Here is a 22513-nt window from a genome sequence, read left to right on the forward strand (position 1 = left end):
GTGAGATGAGATTTAGTTGTGTACATTGCTATGGGCAAAGACCTAGAAAACACTCAGAGTAAGTTCTCTCTTTGCAGTCAGAAAGATATCAATGAGATATCTTTCTCGGAGAAGAGAGTACTCTGCAGTGGCTGCTGCAAAAGTGACCATGTGCCATGAAGTCTTTGCAGGGTAGCTTGCATTAAGTCTATGCTGAGTTTTTCAGGGTTTTGAAATGAGGGAAAGTACAAGAAAAAGCAGAGGGCAGCAAACAGCTGGCTGGGAGACATGCATGATTCTCCCTGGTTTTGCTACAGCCACCAGGCTCCAGCTATATTTTTCCTATTTGGTGCTACAAACCCATCATGAAGGAAGGCAGGCACTTGTACACAGTACCTGCCCAACCACCTTGCTGCTGGCAGGACACTACTGCCAGAGGAACTGGCTGTGAGAAGATAGGATGCAGTCACAAAAGGATACCTTGGACACAAACTGTGCTTAGGGTAGATGGAAAAGGCTAACCAGACCATATGGAGATGTTTCAAGTAAGAGTAAGAGATGATAGTTCACTACGACTTATACCATTTGTGCTTCAAAAGAAAGCGTGGTGAAACGTCTGCTGGGTCAGCTTTGGGTTGTAGGAGAGAACATTCTTAGGAAGGGTCAGACTGAACAACTTGCGTTTTTATGTGCGATCTCAGCAGGTAAGTCTGAGAGGAATACATGAAGAAATAGATGAAAAATTATTTCAGATGGAGCATTTTAGGTCCTTTCTACACTGTTATTGCTGTGGTTTAAATTGTCAGTAAATTTAACCCCCTCTGTGGTAGCAAGTTGAAGAACAACCATTCAATGTACCAAATTAGTCATTTCCTCCTTCCAGCCATCTGGCAATTTCTCCACTTGAAAGGCTTTACGACATATTTGTCTCTATTTCATTGCCAGGTTTGACCCACACGGGCAGCATGTTCCTGCTTCCAGTCTTTCTAGCAACTTCTTTGTGGTCCTGTAAGCCCTTTTTCCTCTCACCTCTCCTTCCTGTGTGCCAAGGACACAGTCCTGGCTCCAGACTCCAGCACTTTCTTTGCCTCACACAATTTCTCTTCTTCCCCTTCCAGGTGGACATGCGCAGCCAGTGCCAGTGCAGACCCCAGAGATACATAGTCAGGCAAAGGGCAGCTCCGCCAGCATGACGTGCCGAATGAGTGACGGATTTATTGTGCACTGGTATAGGCAACTTCCCGGAGAGCCACCAAAAAGGATACTGTACGTGTCAGGAAAGTCACCTATTTTTGATGACCGTGGTGATAGGAGCAGGTTTCAAGTTCAGAAACATCCTACTGAGCCATTCTATAGTCTCACAATACATAATTTAATCCTGGCTGATTCTGGCACTTACTACTGTGCATATTGGTATTATCAAGGCAACACAGCATTAGGCAGGCAAAGATAACTCGTACAAAAAGTCATTTTGCATTCTGAATCATAAGCTCTGAATTCTGCCAAAAATTCAGATGCTCCACCCCTCTCTCATTATTTTCTGCAGCCAAATAGGAAAATCATGACAACTATTAAATAGATCATGCTAACAATCAGTCTGTCATTTAAGTACACACACTTTTCTCTAACATCCAGAAACTGGAAAGTCCCAGTCACTTCAGCATAAAAATGCGGAAATTTGCTCTAAAGATGAAGGCTTGATTGTACTGAAAGCACTCACCTGACAGTGAACACAGCCTGTCTGCGTGTGTGTGAACAAACATGAGCTGTAAATTTCTCTTCTCTATTAGAGTCCTTGGAGCAAGCAGAGAAACATATCTCCATCCCCATACCGCTTTCTCTTGAAAAAAAAATGACATGAATATAAAAGAAAAAGACCAGGTGATCTTGTATATCCTCCTTCATATTTTCCTTTTGTCTTCCTATATGTTTTTGTCACAACAAATTCCTACCATGACCCAGAAAATTTAACTTTATTGTCACATTTTCTCACCTGATGTGTCCAAGACAGAACTGAAATCCTCAGCCATGGGCTATGACCCTGGCAAGCAGAGACCCTCAGGCCCTTCAGGTTAAATCTGCGGAGTTGTACTAATTAGGTTCCATGATCAAAGACTGTTTTTAAGAAAGCTGTCGTTTGTCTGACAACTAACTCAGAAAACTGAGATAGTTTTGCACATCCAGGTTCCTGAGTTAGGACAGAGTACATGTGCTCAATGTTCTGTGAGATATTCTCCTAATGAGTCTGTACCTTCGAAAATGAGAACAAATATCTCTATAGTGGTGGTATTCCAGTTCTACAGACTCTGAATATGGTGAAGATTCCTCACTAGGAGGTTTCTGGAGCTGACGGCAACTTCTTAACACAGTTGACTGAGCAGCTAATAAGGACGGGTGCTCTGCTGGATCTCCTAGTCAAAGAGAAGGGAGAACTGCTTGGGGATGTGAAGGCTGGCGGCAGCTTTGGCTGCAGTGGCTATGAGCTCTGGAGTTCAGGCTCCTGAGTGGAGGGAACAGGGCAGAAAGCAGGACCCTGGACTTTAGGAGAGTGGACTTTAACTTCTTCAGAGATCTGCTTGGAAGAATCCCATCAGACAGAGCCCTGGGGAGAAGAGGTGTCCTTCCCATGGTTCTTTACTGGAAAGAGAGGAACCTCCCCATTGTCACCATGCAGAGGCAGGTGTCTCTCCTTGCCTGCCTCTCCACGAAGCCCTGCACTCTTGTGCATCTTTCCAACCCAGTTAGCAATGTTTACTTACCACCAGCTTGCTGCATGTGGCTGACTGTGAGCAGGGTGGGAGGCCAGAGCATCTTGTCTCCCTTGCACCCAGTGAGCTGCAGCCCAGGCTCACTGGCCACCGGGCAGCAACCTGCGGCACCAGCCCTGCTCATTAATATTCCTCTCTGCCACAGCTGTTGACAGCAGCCCTTTCTGGGCTTATGGTTTTTTTCACATCTTCCATTCCAAGAAGTGTTTGCATCTCATCTGAGCTTTGGAAGAGAAACCCTGTGGCAGCGCATTTCCTCCCACATTCAAAACCAACGCTGAGATGCATCCTTGCTGTGCAGCTGCCCCAGTCACCGCGGGCTGATGTCCTCCAGCTCCTTCAGTTGAGGGCAGTACCAGCACCAGGGTCACCCTGGGCAATTTGGCATGCTGTAGCTGAGTACTAAGCTGAAGCAGTGAAAGAAGCTCCTCAGCAGGATGGGGGAATGACACCCTCGGGCTCAGGCACTGCGCACCTCTCCACACCCCTCTGGGTGATGGCATGCACTCACCGCCCATTACGTGACCTTCAGGCTGAAATCTTTGCGCCCTGATACACAGCTGGAGTTTCACTCACAGCCCTTCTTCATTGTCTCTGGTTCAAGTTTTCAAGGTTCACAAACCTTGGATTTACCAGAGTTTCTCACACCTACCTGAAAAGCAGACAGGACTACAACTTTCTAACCAATTTTAGTATTTGCCAGCCTGGACCAGGTTTTCTGCAAATGTGCCCCATCTGCTTGCGCACAGAAGACCCATCACAAAAGACTGCTCAGAAGAGGCCCCTCCTCCTCCCGCACAACACCGTCTGCATCTGGGGTCCATTTCACCCTTCTCTGAATCTCAATGACAAGAGCGTGCGACAAGCAAACATGCTGCTGCTGGCAGCGCTTGTGGCCGCAGCTGCTTGGTCTTGTAAGTCCTTCCTTATTTTCTTACCTTTGCTCACAGGCATCCATGGCTGTGCTAATAGTCATCTTCCCGAATCCCTGAATTTCACCTAATGACATCCTTTATCCTTTTCTCTTTTCTAGATGGATTTGCACAAGAAACTCCTGTGCAGAGCCCTATATCCATCACCAAGTTCGAAAAAAGTGCACGTATGACATGTGAAATTCAATCATTAGACAATTTTGGTGGTACTGTCATACACTGGTATCAGCAGAAGGAGGGTAAAGCTCCAGAGAGGTTACTGTTCTTTTCAGGAGGGCAAACTTCAGTTGAAAGTGGATTTCGAGTGGACAGGTACATGGTTGAAAGTGTTGCTAGCCAGAAACGGTGTGTTCTTACAATAAAAGATGTAACTCCAGAAGATGCTGCTACTTACTACTGTGCCTACTGGGATCCTCACCATGGTACAAACTCAAAGATCATCAAGACAAAAAACCTCCCTGAACGTCTGAACCACAAGGCTGTAACTGTGCCACTCCCCAAGTTTCCTCACTTCATCTGATATGAGCTCCAGAGACATTACTGTTCTATTTTTTAGGGGCAAAAGTGGTAGATGATGGCTTCCAAGCCAACAGGTATTCAGTTGAAAATTTTCCTTACCAGCAACTGTGCATTCTTGTCATGAACAACATCATCCCAGAAGACACTGCTGCCTACTATTCTGTGTGCTGGCATAGTCACCATGGTAGAAATTCAGAGATCAACTAGACAAATACTCTGTCAGGGTCTCAACCACAAACAAACTGAAAGATCCCAACTCACTCTCTTTTGCATAGATAAGCTGCTTAGCCTCACACACAGCCTCCAGAGAAGCAAGACATGGTTGGTGCTTCTGATACCTTGGAAGCATCAGCTGCCAAAAGCTAGAAATTTTAGTGCGAAGCACAAAGAGTATGGTGAAAGTCCAATACCTAACCCACCCTCTGCATTCCACTCTGCTCAAGCATGTCCATGAACTGGTTGCAAGGACTTAGTTAATATAAAGGGAGATTTTTCCATACTGTTTCTCCTGGAAATAGGTCAGCATGTTGTATTGGAGCTCTTCTAAGCCTTTGGTATGACAAAGAAAACTGAAATAGAGAACTTTAGCCTGAGGTTTGTAAAATTTTAAACAAAGAAAAAGCAGTGTTATTTTCACTTAAAAGTTACTAGCTGTATGAGGATGATTTTCTGTTTATTCCTCCTGAGATCTGGAGGTGGGATTTTTGTTCATTTTTCTTTATCAGCCCCTTTCTTCTCCCTTCTTGCTTATTGATGTCTGTGTTTCACTACTGTTTATCATAGCAGTGATGTATCTGAATTACCCAAAAAGCTGAAGACAACAGTTACTAAAGCTAGTACCAAAGAAGAGAGTTTTCTGTATTTAAGACCAACATTCAATATTTAAGCAATGCATCCCTCCTAGCCTCAAGGTATATGCTGATCCTCATGACTGAGAAATTCACCAACAGATGTTTTTCTCTATCATCAAGGCTCTCCTTAATATTTTATGTGGTATCCTGATACTTTTCTCATTTGCTCATTGAAGTGTAACTCATTAAAGAAGATTTGTCTGAAAGGATGAAAAATTTACACAACAATTTCAAATATGCATCAGGTCTCCAAAAGGTCAGTTTTGCCCCTCTTATACTTGCAAATCCAGATCATACAGGGAAGTCAGACAAGCTGTTTGCAATACTGGATGTTTCCCTTTTTCCTTCTCATGAGATCTCCCAGCAACTTACTGTCATAACCTAGAAGTCCCAGCAATTGCAGTTGAGATGTTGATGGCCTTCTTCGCTATGTTTCTAAGGACTTGTCAGGAAAAGCACCGGTCAGCTCCATTGTCTGCCTACATCACTCCTGCCATTGCTTGTGGTTGCAATGACAACGTTCCTGCCCAGGCACCTTCAGACCAGAGGACTGCTTTTGTTACACCTGCTTCACTTGAAAGACCTTCACCCTCAGTTTAGTTCCTCCCTTTAGCCACAAACAGTAATTTCGTAAGCTTACTTCATGGTGAGTACGACACGTGAGATCCCACAAGCACTCAGTTTCTTTTAAATGGCAAAATAAGCATGGAGGCTGTTCAATCAACAGTAGAGGTGGCTCCTCTGATGTTATCTTATGCTGTTTTGTAAGAAACTCATGTGCAAAGGAAAAGCCTCCTTCTCCCACCAGCTAGTATATAAAGAGCTGCCAGTGAGCTGCTCTTGTGAAGCCTTAACTGATTCCAGGAGACGAGTAGACAATAACCACATAGCAGGGGCAGAAAAATGCAACCTGCAGGACATGGACACATTAGCGATGCTTATAGGGCTGGCTCTCCCTTCTTTCCCTCTGCTGAATTGTATTAAGACAAATGAAAATGAACTTCACACTAGTAATACTTGATGCTACTTAACTGCAGGTGAGAGAAGATGTACCTCTTTGTGAACAAGCAAGATCATCACTTGAAAGTATGTGGCTTTTAACATGCACAACCCTGTGCACCTATTTGTGTGTGTAAACCTGAGGAGAAACCTTCACTTGATTCTTAGGTATTAAATGGAGGGTCTATCTAACAAATTTGCAACGCTATAAGAATGAGGTATTAGATATCAGCTGAAAAAAACAGATGTAAGTCTGAAATTTCTGACATTCTCCCAGAAGAAAAGGGTCAGGCCTTCAATCTGTCTCCTGTGGCTGACTGGGAAAAAAATGGGACTTTCCTCAATAGCAACACAGCAAGAAAGCACAGTAGATTATTGCAAAGCCAAAGCACAATGTGGACCACCTGGATCAAATACTTTGGCACGGGAACCAAGCTAATTATCTCTGGTAAGTACAATTACTACTATTGATCTGATTTTCAGAGTCATTCAAATTCTCAGACAATCAAGAATGAGAGACTGTAGAAAAGTTAATTTCTGGCTGATAAATAATGTTTTATCTGTAAACTGTGTGAGGTGCACAGTTGGGTAGATTGATGATCAATAAATCATGAATGGAGAGATCGCCTCCAGAACAATTACTGAAGACTTATTTAGGATGGGGGAATGGAAGAATGAGACAGGTTAAATTTAAATACTAGGATAGATTAATTCTTGTACTGGGAAAGCAGGGTGACCTGCTTCAAAGTTTAGTTTCATAACCGCAAGTGAGAAATGCAAAAAGTTTCTTCTTGATAGAGATGGTTTAGTGTAAGTTGACTGTGAAGGAAAATTGCTTAGTAATGAATTTCTAGCTCCTGGCCCTAAGTAATTGGTTTGCTTCGGCATTTGTATTATTCTTAACTGTGGCAAAGCTATGCATTATTCTTAATTGTAGTGAAGCTCTGCAATTAATAGGATGAATGCTGTTTTCAGTATAAAGTATATAGCAATGCCTACAGTATGGTTCCCTGAAAATACATATTACCAAGCTGACTATATTTAAGTCAAATCATAAAAAGCAGAAGAGACTTCCAGAAAAATCTATAATGTTATCTGTATCTCTGACAAAAAATTATCTCTGCTGTAATTTGTAATTAAATCGTGCCTATGCAGAGGCAGCTGCTTTTGCCAAAAGGATGACAGCACATCCACTTAGAAAAGCCACGATGAACTTTGTTGCGTGTGTCAGTTAGTTTCATTTCCAATATCAGCTTTGCATTTAAAATATGGGCTTCAAAATATGAGTTTGATGAAACTTCAGTTAAGGTACTTTTACACAATAATTAATTCACAAGATAGGACACTTAGGAGGCAAAAAGATTGTTTATTTGTATATTTTAATGAACAAATAACTAGTAAACTTTCTTAATTTCCTTTGGGAATCATAATGTAACAACATTTCTTCTTAAAAACAAAGAAAGAGGTTGCTTCAGAGAAAACCTAGAAGACCAGAGGCAATAGATCTTTGTTAGAGAAATCCCAGAGCTAAAAAGATTAGTACATGGTTATAAAAAATGCAAGGCACGGATTTTTTCTCAGCAAATGCTGAGTTTAAAAGCCTGAATATTTACTCACTACAGAAATTAAAGTATTTCTTAAAATGGCATTCCAGCTAATGCTGAAAATTCAGCTATTCCACTGGACCAGGTTTCTCACCGAAGTCTAAGTCAGAGAGACTTTTTCTGTAGCCTATGCCAGTGAAGTGCAGTGCAGGAGATATTGCTAAGCATTATCAGACTGGGGGATGCTGATGTCAAAATATTTGGAAGTGGGACTAAGCTTATTGTTTCAGGTAAGTACAAAATATAAAACTTAACTACTTCTAAAATGCTTTTTTACACAGTTAGATCCTGGCTGTCTGAAGTGCTATGCTATTGTAGTTCTTGGTAGTTTTAACCCTACTGAAATTTGTACAGGATTTTGCACTTAAACAGCATTTCCTTATGTGGAACACAGCATAATGGTTTTATGTTTTTGCATGAAATGCAACAATTATTGCAGCACAGATGTATAATTAACCTCTATAATATTTCCTCTTTAATGATAAATTTAAATACGGCAAAGATAGCACTTGCAGAATTGAAAGATGTTTTGTCTTTAAATATGTACATTTAATCTTTGTGATATCTCTAATTTATTGTCAAAAAAAAAAAAAAGTCAATCCTTTGGGTTACTCAAACTCTTTGAAAAGCAAAAAATTTTTCTTCAGCACTGCGTCTCACTATGCCAAATGAAAGGAATTATCTGAGATTTGCCCAGAACTGTCTGAAGACATGCACAGCTGAAAGGCTGCCTCTCTTTCTACCTTTTGCAGAAATCACTTATTATCAGTTATTAGTTTTATTAAGGAAGAATGCCAAACTCAAAATATTTTTACATTCTTATCAAAATTATTTTGCTTCATGTGAAGTTCTGGTGCTTTGATAGTTGCCTGTTTTGCAGCTCAGCTAAGTGCTGGGGATGAAAAGAGTTTGCCTAATTTTTACCATCTGAGAATGGTGTATCTGGTTAGTGGGAGGTTTGATTACACTCTGTGGAGGGTTTTGCTTCATGTTCTTGACAACAGAAATATTGGTCAGGGGTCTTGTGCTGCTCAGAGCTCAGCATAGTACCCACCAGTTCTAGGTCTGATTTTATGGATGTGCATGAGGAGAGAATCTTTTGGCCAATATCTGTTCAAACAGATCTTCTGCTGGTTCTGCTTCTTTCCAGAAAGGAGAGATGGAGCCCAGGTGCTCAGTTTGCACTGTCCATCTAAACTTTCAGAACACTAATTAGTTGAGATGAATCCTTCCCATTTAACAACATGCATTTCCTCAAAAACCTCCACACCTATTTTTTTTTCTTTTTTTTTTTTTTTAGTTTATGCTGCTGGTCCTTTTTTACTTTTCTAAAAACTCTTTATACAGCAACTCTGATTTTCTTTAAAGTATACTATTTACCCATATAAAGATAACTTAGCTGTACAGTTATTGCAAAGACTTCATTCAATGTGATTAGTTATTACCACGGCTATTACCACAAGATCTTTGGCACCGGTACGAAGCTCATGGTGTCAGGTAAGTTACATGATATTTTCCACAAAATAAGCTATAGGAGCTTGGGGGTCATCGTATAGATGGGTGCAATAGTGTCCCAGAGGGCACTCAGCATGCTTAGAGCCCCAGTTGCACTATCCTGTTGTGGGATTCTGCGCTTGGACTTGTCATTCCTACAGCGAGCCTTTTTTTGTTTGTCATGCAGCAGTTTAAGATCACAAACATTTCTGGAAAGAAGATATTTTGAGCCAATTTTAATCATAGTCTTCATTGGAAATGTGATGGGAATTGCCCTGTAGTAGTTTCCAGAGCCCCTGTTCTTCTCTTCATCTGTACTGAAGGAATAAGCACAGAATCAAGCAGTGTGAATTAAGCGTAAATAAAGGAGATTTCTTCCCAATACAGATACAAAGAGAAATATGCAAGAGCCACCTGAAAAATCCTTTTTAAATTAGGCTAGTGAAAGTGAAATAATTTATTCTGAACTATTTTTGTCATGTACACACCACTTTGGCTGTAAAAATAAAATAGTACCTCCAAGTGCTCTTCTTATTGCTTAATAATACATACACGAAGAAGCAAACCATCTCTTGCCTTTCCTGCAGAGTCATTGATTTTAACAGAAAGTGGAGGACAGACATATTATTTTTCCCACTAAATGTGCTTTAATAGCCATAATCCTGGAGAAAACAATTACACAAACACAAGGCAGAGGAGCTATTGCTTTAAGCAATAAATGCTTTAAGCCTGGATAAATATATAAACTTACACTAGCATTTCAAGCAAAGGTTGTTTTGAATGATTTATGCCAGAAAGACTAAGCAAATCATAACTAGAATTCGACAGAAATATGTGTGTCAGGATGAGCATGTTGCCTTTATTGAAAATTCTTGCCTTGTTAATTGGGTAGTTGCCATGCTTTTAGTATCTACAGTTTAAAATTAATGACTTAGGGTCATCATTCTGCTTCTATAGGATTTTGTCTTTGTGTGAGCCAAGGTTTCTGATCAATTAATAGACTAAAACAGCTGTATTAATATCTTGCTTAAGATCAGGCATTTCATCACAGCTTGTCTTTTCAGAGGACAGTCTTCCAACGTTAGCTCATTAAGTTACTCTTACTGAAAAGAAAAGGCAAAAAACCAGGATTTGGGATAAGTGACATTCATTCTATTGAATCATCAGGGTTTGAACTTGAGCCAAGTTGTTTCCCAGTTCTATACTGAAAGAGGCATATATACAAGGAGCCAAACTCCCATCAACTTGTAATTAACTTGATTTTTCTCTTGTTGACCTCTTTTAGTTAGTTCTGACCAAAAGAAAGTTGCTTAAGACTTACAATAATGCAGGTAACAGAAAGGCTGGGATTTGAGAGACTGGTTTGGTATATGCATTTGGTGGAATAGATGAGTTTTCAGAAGCTTACAGCAGAACAGGAATATTAACACAACATAAACTGGCAATACAGGATTCTTTTTTAAGTACCTTTCCAGGGAATTTAGGCACTCAGAAGGTCACAGCAGGGAAGTACAGCCAAAACTATAGACCGAACCAATCTCTCCAAATCCAGTTTTTTTCATGTAACACAGAACCAAGCAGCTTGCTCAGGCAGTGTGGGGCTGGTTTTCCTTTGACATCTCTTCTACAAATGCAGCCGGGTCTTCCCGGCAGCTCACAAGTGTATTGCTAACTTACTGGGAACTGATAAAAATAAAAGTCTACAAACATTTCTAGGAAATAATTTCATAGCAGAAAATACGGCAGCAATATTTGATTTCTCAAAATGCTGTCTTCCAAATATTACTAATCACTGTAATATATACAGCATATATTAGTATTACTAATTACTGTAATATATACTATTACTATTACTAATTACTATTACTATTATCTAACTTGTTTTCATCAAACGCATTGAAGTTCAGAGTTCAAAAAACTACAATAATTTTTGTAATTATATATTATAAAATACATGTTGCCTAAAGATAGATTATATTTAAATTTATTTACACATTACCTGATCATGGATTAAATTGACTTTCAGCATGAATATTCCCCTGTATGGTCTGTTACCCTAAAACCATGTACATAAAGATCAGGTTGAATTGGTGATAGTGTGCAGCACTTGGTTCTTGTTGAAGGATATCTATTCATACACAGATGTAGGTGCACACATATATATAAATGCACTATTTGCCATGTTGTCAAGGTGACAACCTTTACTGTTCCTCAAATTTTCTACAGAAATCTCAAGGAACGCTGAGGGAGTCTCAGTATAGAAAATTAGAGATCTCGGGTGCACAGGATCTGCCTAAATATTTCCATGATTTTGAATGCCCACTGTTAAATTAGGGCTGTAACCTCCATTTTTTTCAGTATTCCAAATCCATAGTTTTTTGTACATACAAACTTATTTATTTAAATCTGAAAGGCCAACATAAGTGAAATCACAGGTTCATCCATATATTATTTTGTAAGGAAAGTTTTAATTACAAATCAGGTGTATTTCTAGTAAGAAAATGGGACTAGACTGGGACATTTTAGAAGCATTGAGACTAGGTGGGATTTTGTAAAGCACTTACATGCAGTGAATACATCAAAGTCTTCGGAACTGGCACAAAGCTTATTTTTTCTGGTAAGTTTTTCAGTATCTAAGAAAATATGCCTTATTCTGACAATCTAAAACCTAGACAGGGGGTGTGATACGCTGTTTCAAAATAATAATACAGATTAAAATACAGATTAAAATACAGATTTAAAAGAGTAATACAAAAAAGTAATGTGGACCTCGCAGAAACAGAATTTATTTTTTTAGCATTCAAATGCTTGTATAAGAGAATTCAGGGTAAACTATAGGACTTCAGATAAACCATAAACTGCTGAAATATAACTTCTTTTGGATACTTAGGGCTGCATCAGTTCATTCATTTGTGCAAAGCTTAGTTCCAAAGCAGCAGGATCAGTGTAAATCAGAAACATGGCTACAGATTCCCCCTTGGCTTCACAGCAGGGGGAAAAGATTGTGAATGCCAACAGATCCCCTAAACCATGGCTGAAGATCTGCACCTCTCTCTTTGGTCAAGAGGAATGTTTTTCACCATGGATTTGTCTTAAAAACTCTGATTTATTCCAGCCAATAGGAACTGACCTCTCCTTGGATGCACCACAACACTGGTTAGCTGCAGGCAGAGAATAAATAAACCGAAGATTGAAATACGGGGGGAAATCCTGGACCTTCAGAAATCTTGCCATTGGTTTCACTGTCACCAAGATTTCATGCAAGGTGCACATGGTTTTCCCTGGGGAGAAGCCAGAAGGCCCTGAGGAAGAACACACACAGGAGTAATGGAATTCGATGCTTCTCTATGGCATACATAGATGCATATGTGATGTGTTTCACTACTGATGCGAAACACAACAGAATTGTCTACAGAATCCTGAAGATGTACAGATGTTGTGTTTCACTACTGATCACCTGCAATAGTACTTTGTAGGCAAGTACAGCAAGATTTGAGGGTAGTCCCAACCCTGCATCCATTTAAACAGATTACAATATGCAGAGGATCAGGGCTAAAATGAGTAAATGCCCCTCCGCTAGGCTTGAGAGGAGTTGTTGCTGTTCAGGACTGTCTTCCATAAATTCATTTAAACAGCGGCCTGGCACGCATGTGTTTTACATTGTGTGATCCAAAACCTCACCATTCCAGAAAAAAAAATTATTTTTTTTCTAGAAAAAAAATCTAGAGAAAATACGGTAGCTCAATCCCTGTACTTGCAGAGGAACGGTCTGGGCTGGTTTTGGTAATTTTTTAAACAAGCGATGGCAAACATTACCTTGAAACAGAATTTAAAGTCCATATCACTAAAGGCTCTTTGAGAATAGCAGCATAAAGTGATATTCAATTCAAATTTTCTACACTCACATAGCCCAATGAATAGACTCATTTTTCATATGATGGTTGTTAAATCTGGTCCTTGTCCAGCCAAACTTTCCAAGCACTTCTATCAAGGAATGTACCAGTGGGGGTTCAATAAGATATGTGGTTCTGGCACAAAACTCATTGTCTCTAGTAAGTGATTTCTATAACTTATTTTTTTAAGTTTTGTAATAGGAAATCTTTGGAGGGGAGGTTGACCCGTCTTTAAGGTATCTGTGTATACACAAGACCCTTCCATGCATACACATAGTTGCAGTTATTCAAACAATAAAATTCTTCAGTGTTGTGATATGATTTATGTGTTTCATTTAAGCTAAGGGCACAGGGTCTTTTTATAGTAAATGGAAAGACACTGTCAATTACAGAGGTGGAAACTATTCCATCTGAGCAGGAGGCTCTAAAACGAAGTAGCAGCTGGAATCATCTCCCTCTGTCTCTCTACTTAGACTTGATAATCCAAGAGAATAACATCAAATTAGCAATTAAATTTTAGCCTACTGAAATTATTCATGGTAACTTACTAAGCATTGAGATTCTGAAAAACATCTCTAAAATAGTCACGAGGCTTTGCAGAGTGCAGTATCACTGTGACAGGAGCTACATCGGGGTCTTCAGAACATACACAACTCTGGAAAAAATAAATAATTTAGAAATTAGTTTGACCTTGCATCCCTGGGAGGACTGATGTATAGAGAAGATAAAATTAACCCCTAAATTGATGTTAGAGAATTGTAAAATTGTTAGCTATTTTATTTCTGGTACAACAAAACTCAATCCATATCTTCATTTCAATAACAAAATCCCAAAATGAAGAAAATTTTTGAAGGTAGATAGCCTTATGCTTTTGTCATCATTGTTTTCAAAGACCAAGTATGAAATACTTGAAAGAATCACTAAGTTATTTTGAGCGGAATGCAATGTAGAGGATTGTTCTAGAATAGCCAGATCACTTAGGAAAAGGTGGAAGCTTTTTGACAACAATGCACGTTTATATTAATGTGTTTTCTCCCAGTGCATGAAAATTTCACCAGGTAGCTAGACTACACTTTAAACCCTGTGCATTGTGCTGCTCAAATTCAGTGGCAAAAGTTTACATAGGAATCTAAATAGAAAGAGTGGTGTAAGGAGATGAACACCTAAAATTTCACTGCTGCCTTAAGAAAAAAAAGTCTTGAGCAGTATCTTCTATATTACTCCAGTCAACTTTGAAAACTGTATCTAGTCTTCACTTACCATTAGCATAGATAAAAATGATTGCCCATGGACACTGCCTGTGCACACACTGTAGAAGTTCATGTTTAACCTCTGCAGGCTCGTGAATTTATTATCTCTTTTATAATATCAAAACATCATCTCTGTTGTACAAAATCTGGATTATGTGGGCTCCTCCTAATAAAATAAGGTTAAGTCCATACAGGTGAGTGAAATGGAGATTACCTACATGTAGTTTGCGGAAACAGCTTAGTTCTCGTTTAAAATATATTCATGTTTGTCCATACTCGGAGTGTTTTACAAAGTTCATCCTGGTATGGATAGATAAGCTATTTGGATACAGAAATGTTATCAAGACATAGCATGTTCTTCTGCTTTAGTTTAGTTTCTGCTTTTCCTTTTCAGATGTGTTCATTCTAACATTTAAGAAAATCTAATATTAAAGGAACAGCATTGCCTTTGGGGTCCAGACCATTTGGTGACTCCATTTTCCTGTCTTTGATCTTCACCGGGCAAATACATAGAATGTCTTAAAAAATGGCAACAATAGATTTCCGTTGCCATTTTTCACTCCAAAAAATAACAAAATTAATATCAGCTATTAAAAAACTAGTTAGATATAGCAGATTTTCATTAATTAGCAACAGTGACTTACACTGGGGACATAAAACTGTGAAGATTTGAAAGGTAGGTGGTTTACCTTTCATCATTCTGTAGACAACATTTTCATGTTGTTGGTTTTGCATAAACATTATAAAGCAATATTAAATTCCTCTTACCAAATAAATTAACAAAGCTCTTCAAAGAAATGCTACTATTGGTTAATAATTTTCAAAGACCTGTGCAGACAAATACACTTTCTGACAGCAGTACTGCTAGAAGGCTGTGGGATAAAAGCTATCACGTAGTCACCTGGAGTTTTAAAACTCAAGTTTTAAGGGAAATTATTAATATTTTCAATAACAATTCAGGACTTAAATAATGTTTCCTCATGTACATGACACAGTATCAAATCTAATGCTGCCTGGACTCTGGAAGACTCTGTATTGTCTAAACAAATATTACTTTAGAATATTTGAAATGAGTCTTGTCTTCTTATTTTGAGCTTGATTTTCCGCACCATACTCATAAAAAGCTATTTATATTAGTTCTCTATAAAAGAACACATTTTAAAATATTTTCTATTCCCAGTTATTCTAAATAATATTTTAACTGATTTTCACTGAAAATTAACACTTGCCATTTGAGTCCATTGAAATAATATCTAACATAATGTGTGGTTCATCCAGCTCTCCAAAAACTTATTTTTACTTCAAGGATGGCAAAAGCTGTAATTCATTCATCCTATGACCTGAAATTCCTTTCATACACAAGATATTTCTATTCTCATTCTAGGTACTTCATAACAAATTAGAGAGCTAAAGCATTTGATAATGAGACATTTAAGTTGTTGTTCTTCAGAATTTGTATTTTGTGACTGCATATTTATTTGCTGTAAACTATTGATCTTACAACTCTCTATTTTGTTAATATTTTTTTCTCCAAAACACAATTCAGATAAGAGAAATTCTCTACCAGCAAGCTCTGAAATCCTGCAGAAGAAACATAAAAATACGATAACGTATGTTTGCCTTATTGAGAAATTCTACCCAGAAGTCATTCGGGTGACATGGTCAGATGGAAAGAAGGAGATAACAGAAAACGTAGTAAAAGGAGATGCTTGGAAGCCCGAAAAAGAGGATAAATACTCAATTGGCAGCTGGTTAACTGTACCAGCAAAGAACAAAGACAAGATCTATTACTGCAATTACGAGCATGAAAGTGGTCAGAATTTACTGCATACAGAAGGTAAAAAATTTATTCTACGTAGTATTAAAGACATCACTCTTTTTTTTTCTGCAATAAGATTATAGAAATAATTCTGTCTACTATTGTTCCTGTAAACACCCACTTCCTTTGGCACAACAATAGCTAACATACACTCTGGTGTAACTACCAAAGGTTTCCCAAAAGAAGCAACCCAGCCTGTGCTGCACTCCCCAGGTCAACATCTCTTTGTAATAGGAAAAGAGCAGTTCTTGAACTTCATCAGGTGTAACCTAGCATACTCCAAAAGGTCTCCACTGAGCATGTATGAACATGTATAAAAATAAGAGATCTTATTTAATCTCATTTAATTGTTGTAAAGTCAATAACGCAAAGAAAAATCTGAAAGACAATGTTATTTTAAAGAAAAAAGAGTAACCTATAATCAATGCAAATTGTTTAAATCATGGTAATACCTTTAAAAAAACCTACCAGTATTGGTTTAGATTAATCTTTTCTTAGTAACTACCTCTGTTCAACTTACGATAAATTAATGTAACTCTAATGAGTAAGAGCATGGCCATTAATAACCACTACATTTCAACCTTCAAAATACACTCTGATAAAAATATGTTTTAAATTTATTTGGATGGATGATGTATTTAGTGATGTAATATGGATGTCTTTAAGCCCAAGTATCAATACAAACCAACCACCGTAAGCAAGAACAAACATAGATTTTCTACTTCAAGCAGAAAAAGTGCTTCTTTTAGAGAGCAACAACCATCAAAATAGCAAATTATCAATGGGGGAAGCTTAGCTCACACTCTCCTCAATATTACTCTTTAGGGTTGAGCAAACATTAAGTAACAGACTAATTGAGGTCCCTTCCAATGAAATTATTCTGCATTTCTAATAATAGAAGCAAATAGACTCCAGCTACCTCAGTGACAAGATCAGGCAGTCAAATTGACTGCAGTTCCAAATAAAAGAGACTCTGCCAAGAAATAGTCTAGTTCATGAAAGAGGAAAAGCAAACCTTTCACTTATGGCCACAAACACCCGGTCACTTCTCTGTGAGCATTCACGCCCTTCAAATTCTCTCTCCCAAATGGATCCTATTTGTGAACATCTGCTCTGCAGACAGATCTCAAACGTTTTTTTTGTTGTTGTTTAATACTAACTTTCCATTTAATTGTTGTACTGTCTCTGTTTTGCCCGATTTCTCAATTCACGTTTGTTAAAATTAAATAAAAGCCTAATTAAAAAATTAAATAAAATTAAATAAAAGCCTAATAAAAGCCATTTAAACTCTTTTTCCATTAGGTCCTTCTCAGAAAGAGGACTGCAGCATGTATCTTAAAAATGGCACAACTTTCAATAGAGGTAATTAAAATGTATTAAAATGTGGGAGAGTGATGCATGTCATGCAAGAGTCTGATATTGCTACATATTCTCAGAACAACTTAAAAATTATCTTTACAACTAGTGTGCAGTTAATCTTTTATGTCCGGGGTCTGTAACTTAAAAACACCTCAGTGCCACTCTGAATTAGCTTTTTTTGTGGATTATAGGAAGGGGCTCTTCTGCCTCTGTGAGGTCGTTTTGTCAGCATACTACAGATGCTGTTGGGTCTACTAGAAATATTAGCCCATATTAAGTGGCACGTTTTTAAATACCTGAAATAGATGCTTGGTGCTTCAGCTGATGCTCCACCAGACCAGAAATTCCCCAGCACTTTGGACAAGGAAATGTTCTTTTGGTTGAATTGGGTTGAACTGGGATTTAGAAAGAATTGTGAGCACTTATGTTCCAAAAAAACAACACAAAAGATATCAAGCAAACATGGTGATACCAGTGATAGTGCTGGAAGCACTAGACGTATGTTCTTGCCTTTGCAGGGAGTAATAGCCCAGCAGGACTGAGATGCAATTTAGTGCTAAGAAACCCTCTTGGTCTAGAACTCACTAGCAGTGCAAATCCACCCAAGGGACAGTCAGATGCTATATGTATTTATACACCGTCTACTGGAATCAATGTAATTGCAGCAGTGAAGAGACTACACAGTCCCAGTTCCACCTGTCTTTTAGAAGGCTGTACAATACTGACATTAAACAAGACTTTTCTGTCTTACATTTGTTACAGATCACATATTGCACAGGACAGCGTATTTAGTATACATCGTCCTTCTTCTGAAAAGCTCCATGTACTATCTCATCGTACTCTTCTTCATCTACAGAGTGTGGGCTTCAACCAAGCAACAAGGAAAGAAAGCATAAATGCTGGTTTCGGAAAGGCTTACAAAATTATTTTCACTTTGCTATGCTATATACTTATCCGTATAAACTGCCTTGCTTTCAGTGTTAGATGTAACAACAAAAAAAAATCCCAAAATAATATTCTGACATTACTGCATAGGGATTGTTTTGCTTTACTGCTGTGTAAAAAAAAAAGTGGGTTTATAGTGGTCTTTTTTTCTAATTTTTCGAAGTATTTAATTGAGGAGGGCAATAGGAGTAAGGTTGCATACCCTGGATTTGAATCCAATGTCCATACTGCAAAATAAGGAAGGTACTCCTGCTAAAAGCAGCTATGCATGCAGAAGTTTGGAGGTGTAACAGGGCTTTTGACATAAAAAGCACAGATATATTTTGTCATTGTACTTAAGGATTAATTGGAGTGTTGCTGTGCTGTAAATTCACAGGTATTTTTTCATTTTTACTTTCGATATTTTATTACAACTCTCACGTATCCATCAAATCAGGACTTAAATATTCTGAAGTGATGTGTGCTTTAAGAGTCAATTAAATACAGTTTTAAAAAGCTAACATAATATTTTTGAGTTAAGAACTTAGAGAAGCATAAAAGGTGCACACATACAGAAATGGAAGAAATCCACCAGGCACCACCCCAGCCCTGTGACACAGACTGAGAAGAAAGAAAAAATGTAATGATCTCGAACCTCATCTTGTTTGGAGATCTATTTTTGAGTTGAGCAAAATCTTAAATCTGAACTTCTGCTAGAGAAAATGTTTTCACAATAGAGGAAAAAAACTCAGATGTTGGACTTCGGACTCATCGTCTCCAAGTTCCACAAATTAGTTTTTTTCAAATTTCTGTGAATAATTGGAAGTAGACATATTGGGGTAAAGCATTTGATCGGTTTGGGTCAAAACACTGCCCCAAATTGATAGATTAGAGCTATGCGCCTGCAGCATTCAGACTTATTGTATCTGTAATGATGTAGAGAGCAACAAAAGCTTTCCTCCACAAGCATTTGTGTTTATTTTCCAGCATTTCCACAGCATGAACCAATATGATTAGAAAACCTGATTCATTTATCTGTTCATATAAAGTCCTCAGGAAATCAAAGATGCTTAAAACTATCAGTTTTCTGCTTTTCAATGTGTTATATAGGAATGCTTTACACAGAACAATAAAATTTAGCTCATTACATCTTTTCTGTCAAAGACCTGAGCCAGCTGGGGGAAATACAGTACTGTCACAACAGGACTGCCTACTAAGGCTCACACCATCACAAGGGAAGGAGAACAGAAGCCAGGCTCAGTTCTAACAACTGCAGCTATTTTAACAACAGCACACATTACAAGCTATTTTACAATCTGCGTACTGAAGCTAATGCAACTAATTACTGCCTTCAATGTCATGTTAGTCTTCGATGCAAAGACAGATGTGGTCTAGTCTTTAGTCAAACGTTCCTTGAGAAACAGCTGATGTCCCATGCTATTATTTGTTAAAGCTCTAATTATAGTGAAATAAAATAGCTACAAAGGTATTTTTGGAATCCAGTTACTGTGTATTTCAGCAGCATCATTGATAATACTGTCCTGGTCTACACTACCTTTCTCCCTGCTAGAGAAACACTTGATTGCATTAATGAAAATATCTCTTTCACAAAAATGGTCCCAAAATTGGTTGTCGTGTCTTAACTAAAAGATGCTGTCCATGTAGTGAATGAAAACAAAGAGAAAACACAGCTTTTAATGCCTTTTCCACACACACACCCTGCCTACACACAGCCCTAAACCATGCTATCACCTCACAGCTTCTGGGGCTTCTCAAGCACATGGTTGTAGGTTTTTACACCTGCAATAGCTCATATGTCCCTGCAGTTTATTTATACAAATATATACTGTTCATACTAAGTTTTTAATTTTCATTTCTTTACCCAGCGTTAGAGGGTAGGTGGATTTTTAAGGCTTCTAGACGCTGGGTCATTTGTTTGCAGGAAGATTTAGTTATTTAGTGGAAAAACCCTGTAAACTGAACCAGTCACAACTGGTTCAGAGGAGGTGGGCTGTGATGCAAATTGGTGATAAACTGAGGACAGTTAGACCACAGCCGACCTGCCTTTTACCACAATACTAAACCATTTCCTTCTAATGGAAAAACAAAGTAATAAAAACCACATGCCTAAGTTACACGTAAATAACACAGCAAAACTCACTGTTCACTGTGCAAGTTGGTCTAACTGCAGGCTTATGTCTGTGTAGGGGCTATTACTACCACAGAAACATGGTTACTACAGGATGTCCTTAGAATTTTCAGTCTCATTTATCATGAGTGCACACCAAAGTTATTAGATGTTATCTATTATGTGTAAACTTCTGTTGTCAGGACTCAGTTAACAGTTGAAAGACATGTCTTCTCAAGTACGTATCTTACCACAACTGATTTTCAGTGATTTCAGGCTTCTACAAGTATGAGCATTACAGCTGCTCTGTTCCTGTTGCAGAATTAATGCAAATACTGCAAAAATGGTTACAGGCAATCCAGTGTTTCTAACACAAATATGACAGAAGAGGATCAGCTTTTGCCATGAAAGTACAAAGGACTAATCAGCACAAATTAATTTATTTGTGGAAAGGGATTTGCAATGTATTCTTTATCTTGCTAGAATAATTTTCTGTCTTATGCTGTATAAAAACTTACACGCTTGAGAATATTGACTTCGCAACTATGAAAATAACCTACAACAGGTGATATGGAAAACTACATGGATTTCTCTCACATGTAGATGTAAGTAAGAAAGATCTGCATAAGGTTTAGAGTGGTCTGCCAACAGCTAACTTCCGTTGATGCTGAGTTCAAAGAATCATAGAATATTTTGGGTTGGAATAGACCTTAAAGATCATCCAGTTCCAACCCCTCTGCAATAGGCAGGGACACGTCCCACAAGATCAGGCTGTCCAAGGCCCCATCCAACCTGGCCTTGAACACCTCAAGGGATGGGGCATCCATAACTTCCCTGGGTAGACACTAATATATTACTAATAAGTTTTAAGAGTGATCCAAATAGTGGAACATTCAGTTTCAGAGTTTGAAACTGCTGGGACACCAGGACACACTTAGAATGTGCTGAGAAAATAAAAAATCTCAGAGGAATTGTTTGAGAACTCATTCTTCTGCACCTACAGATATTTGCAGGGAAATTGATCAAATGTCAATTAAAAATGAACAATTGGCAAGTTTAACCTAGTGAGTCCAAACAATCATTAAATATAGTTCCACCATATGTAAGTTTCACTCACTGTATTACCAGTTTCTTGGTAAGGTACCCAAGAGAACACTTTCCAGTAATTACCTAGATCTTGGAAAATTAACTTCAGGAACTAATGGATACATCTTGGACTAATATTTTCATACCACCTGGGAGGCATCTTAATATACATATGTCAGGGAGATACATCTTTGTAATATACTACCATACATGAGAACCATTCCCTTTGTTTTCTAATGAATGGTAACTCCTGTCAGCAGCACCACCAGCAGGACAGTCACTGACCCTTGACACAATTTCCAAATCCCAGCAACTTCCCCTAGAGATTTTCTTTTACGGAAGTAAGGAGGAATGAAGATCAGAATCAAGCCAATAGATACTGCAAACAGGAAGGCTCATAATTAAAGGCTACCCACAGTTCCCAGTGATCACTAGAAGATTTTAAATCAGAATTTTCAGATTCTCAAGATTCCATCCCTCCCCCAAGCTGCAGTTTTGACAGCTGGGGCAAGATGAACGCATGGGGCAAGATAAAAAAGTGATTCTCCGAATGAAGAAAACATCTCATATTCAACCAAAGCACACTACAAAAAGATACAGGCTTCTAATGTGACAAAGTGCTCGAACACCCCCAAAAGAAAGCTTAGGCGGTCACAGGGCTACATACCCAGAGACAGGTCCTCCAGGAAACACTGCATTGCAGGAAGATGGTTGATGGATTAATCACTTCAGAGAGATCTTGCCTTTCCTTTCCTAGAATAGCATAACTGTTTATCATTTTGAGGCTCAAACTATAAAATAAAGTTTCCAGGCTGATTTTGTACATGCTACTAGTAACCAAGACCTCATATCTAGTCCCTTCACTTTTCATATGAAGTCTCTAATCATTTTCATATAATTTGGTGAAA

The 22513-nt window shown here is 38.4% G+C and overlaps 1 protein-coding gene across 2 annotated transcripts in view; it reads left to right on the forward strand.

The window, feature by feature from the left end:
* The window catches only part of LOC104065970 (immunoglobulin kappa light chain), a 30085-nt gene extending 10225 nt beyond the window's left edge, over window positions 1-19860 (forward strand). The window contains exons 1-6 of one of the 2 annotated variants that reach the window (XM_054059586.1): window positions 3600-3661; window positions 3781-4094; window positions 6448-6496; window positions 15836-16126; window positions 17411-17470; window positions 18230-19860. In XM_054059586.1, the coding sequence (XP_053915561.1) occupies window positions 3619-3661; window positions 3781-4094; window positions 6448-6496; window positions 15836-16126; window positions 17411-17470; window positions 18230-18363 (891 nt within the window). In that variant the 5' untranslated portion in view covers window positions 3600-3618 and the 3' untranslated portion in view covers window positions 18364-19860. Of the gene's footprint in view, window positions 1-3599; window positions 3662-3780; window positions 4095-6447; window positions 6497-7831; window positions 7883-15835; window positions 16127-17410; window positions 17471-18229 lie in introns of those variants that run through there. The other variant, XM_054059587.1, reaches the window with a different exon arrangement.
* The last annotated feature ends 2653 nt before the right edge of the window (window positions 19861-22513 follow it).

This window comes from Cuculus canorus, chromosome 2, assembly GCF_017976375.1.
Source record: "Cuculus canorus isolate bCucCan1 chromosome 2, bCucCan1.pri, whole genome shotgun sequence".
NCBI lineage: Eukaryota > Metazoa > Chordata > Aves > Cuculiformes > Cuculidae > Cuculus > Cuculus canorus.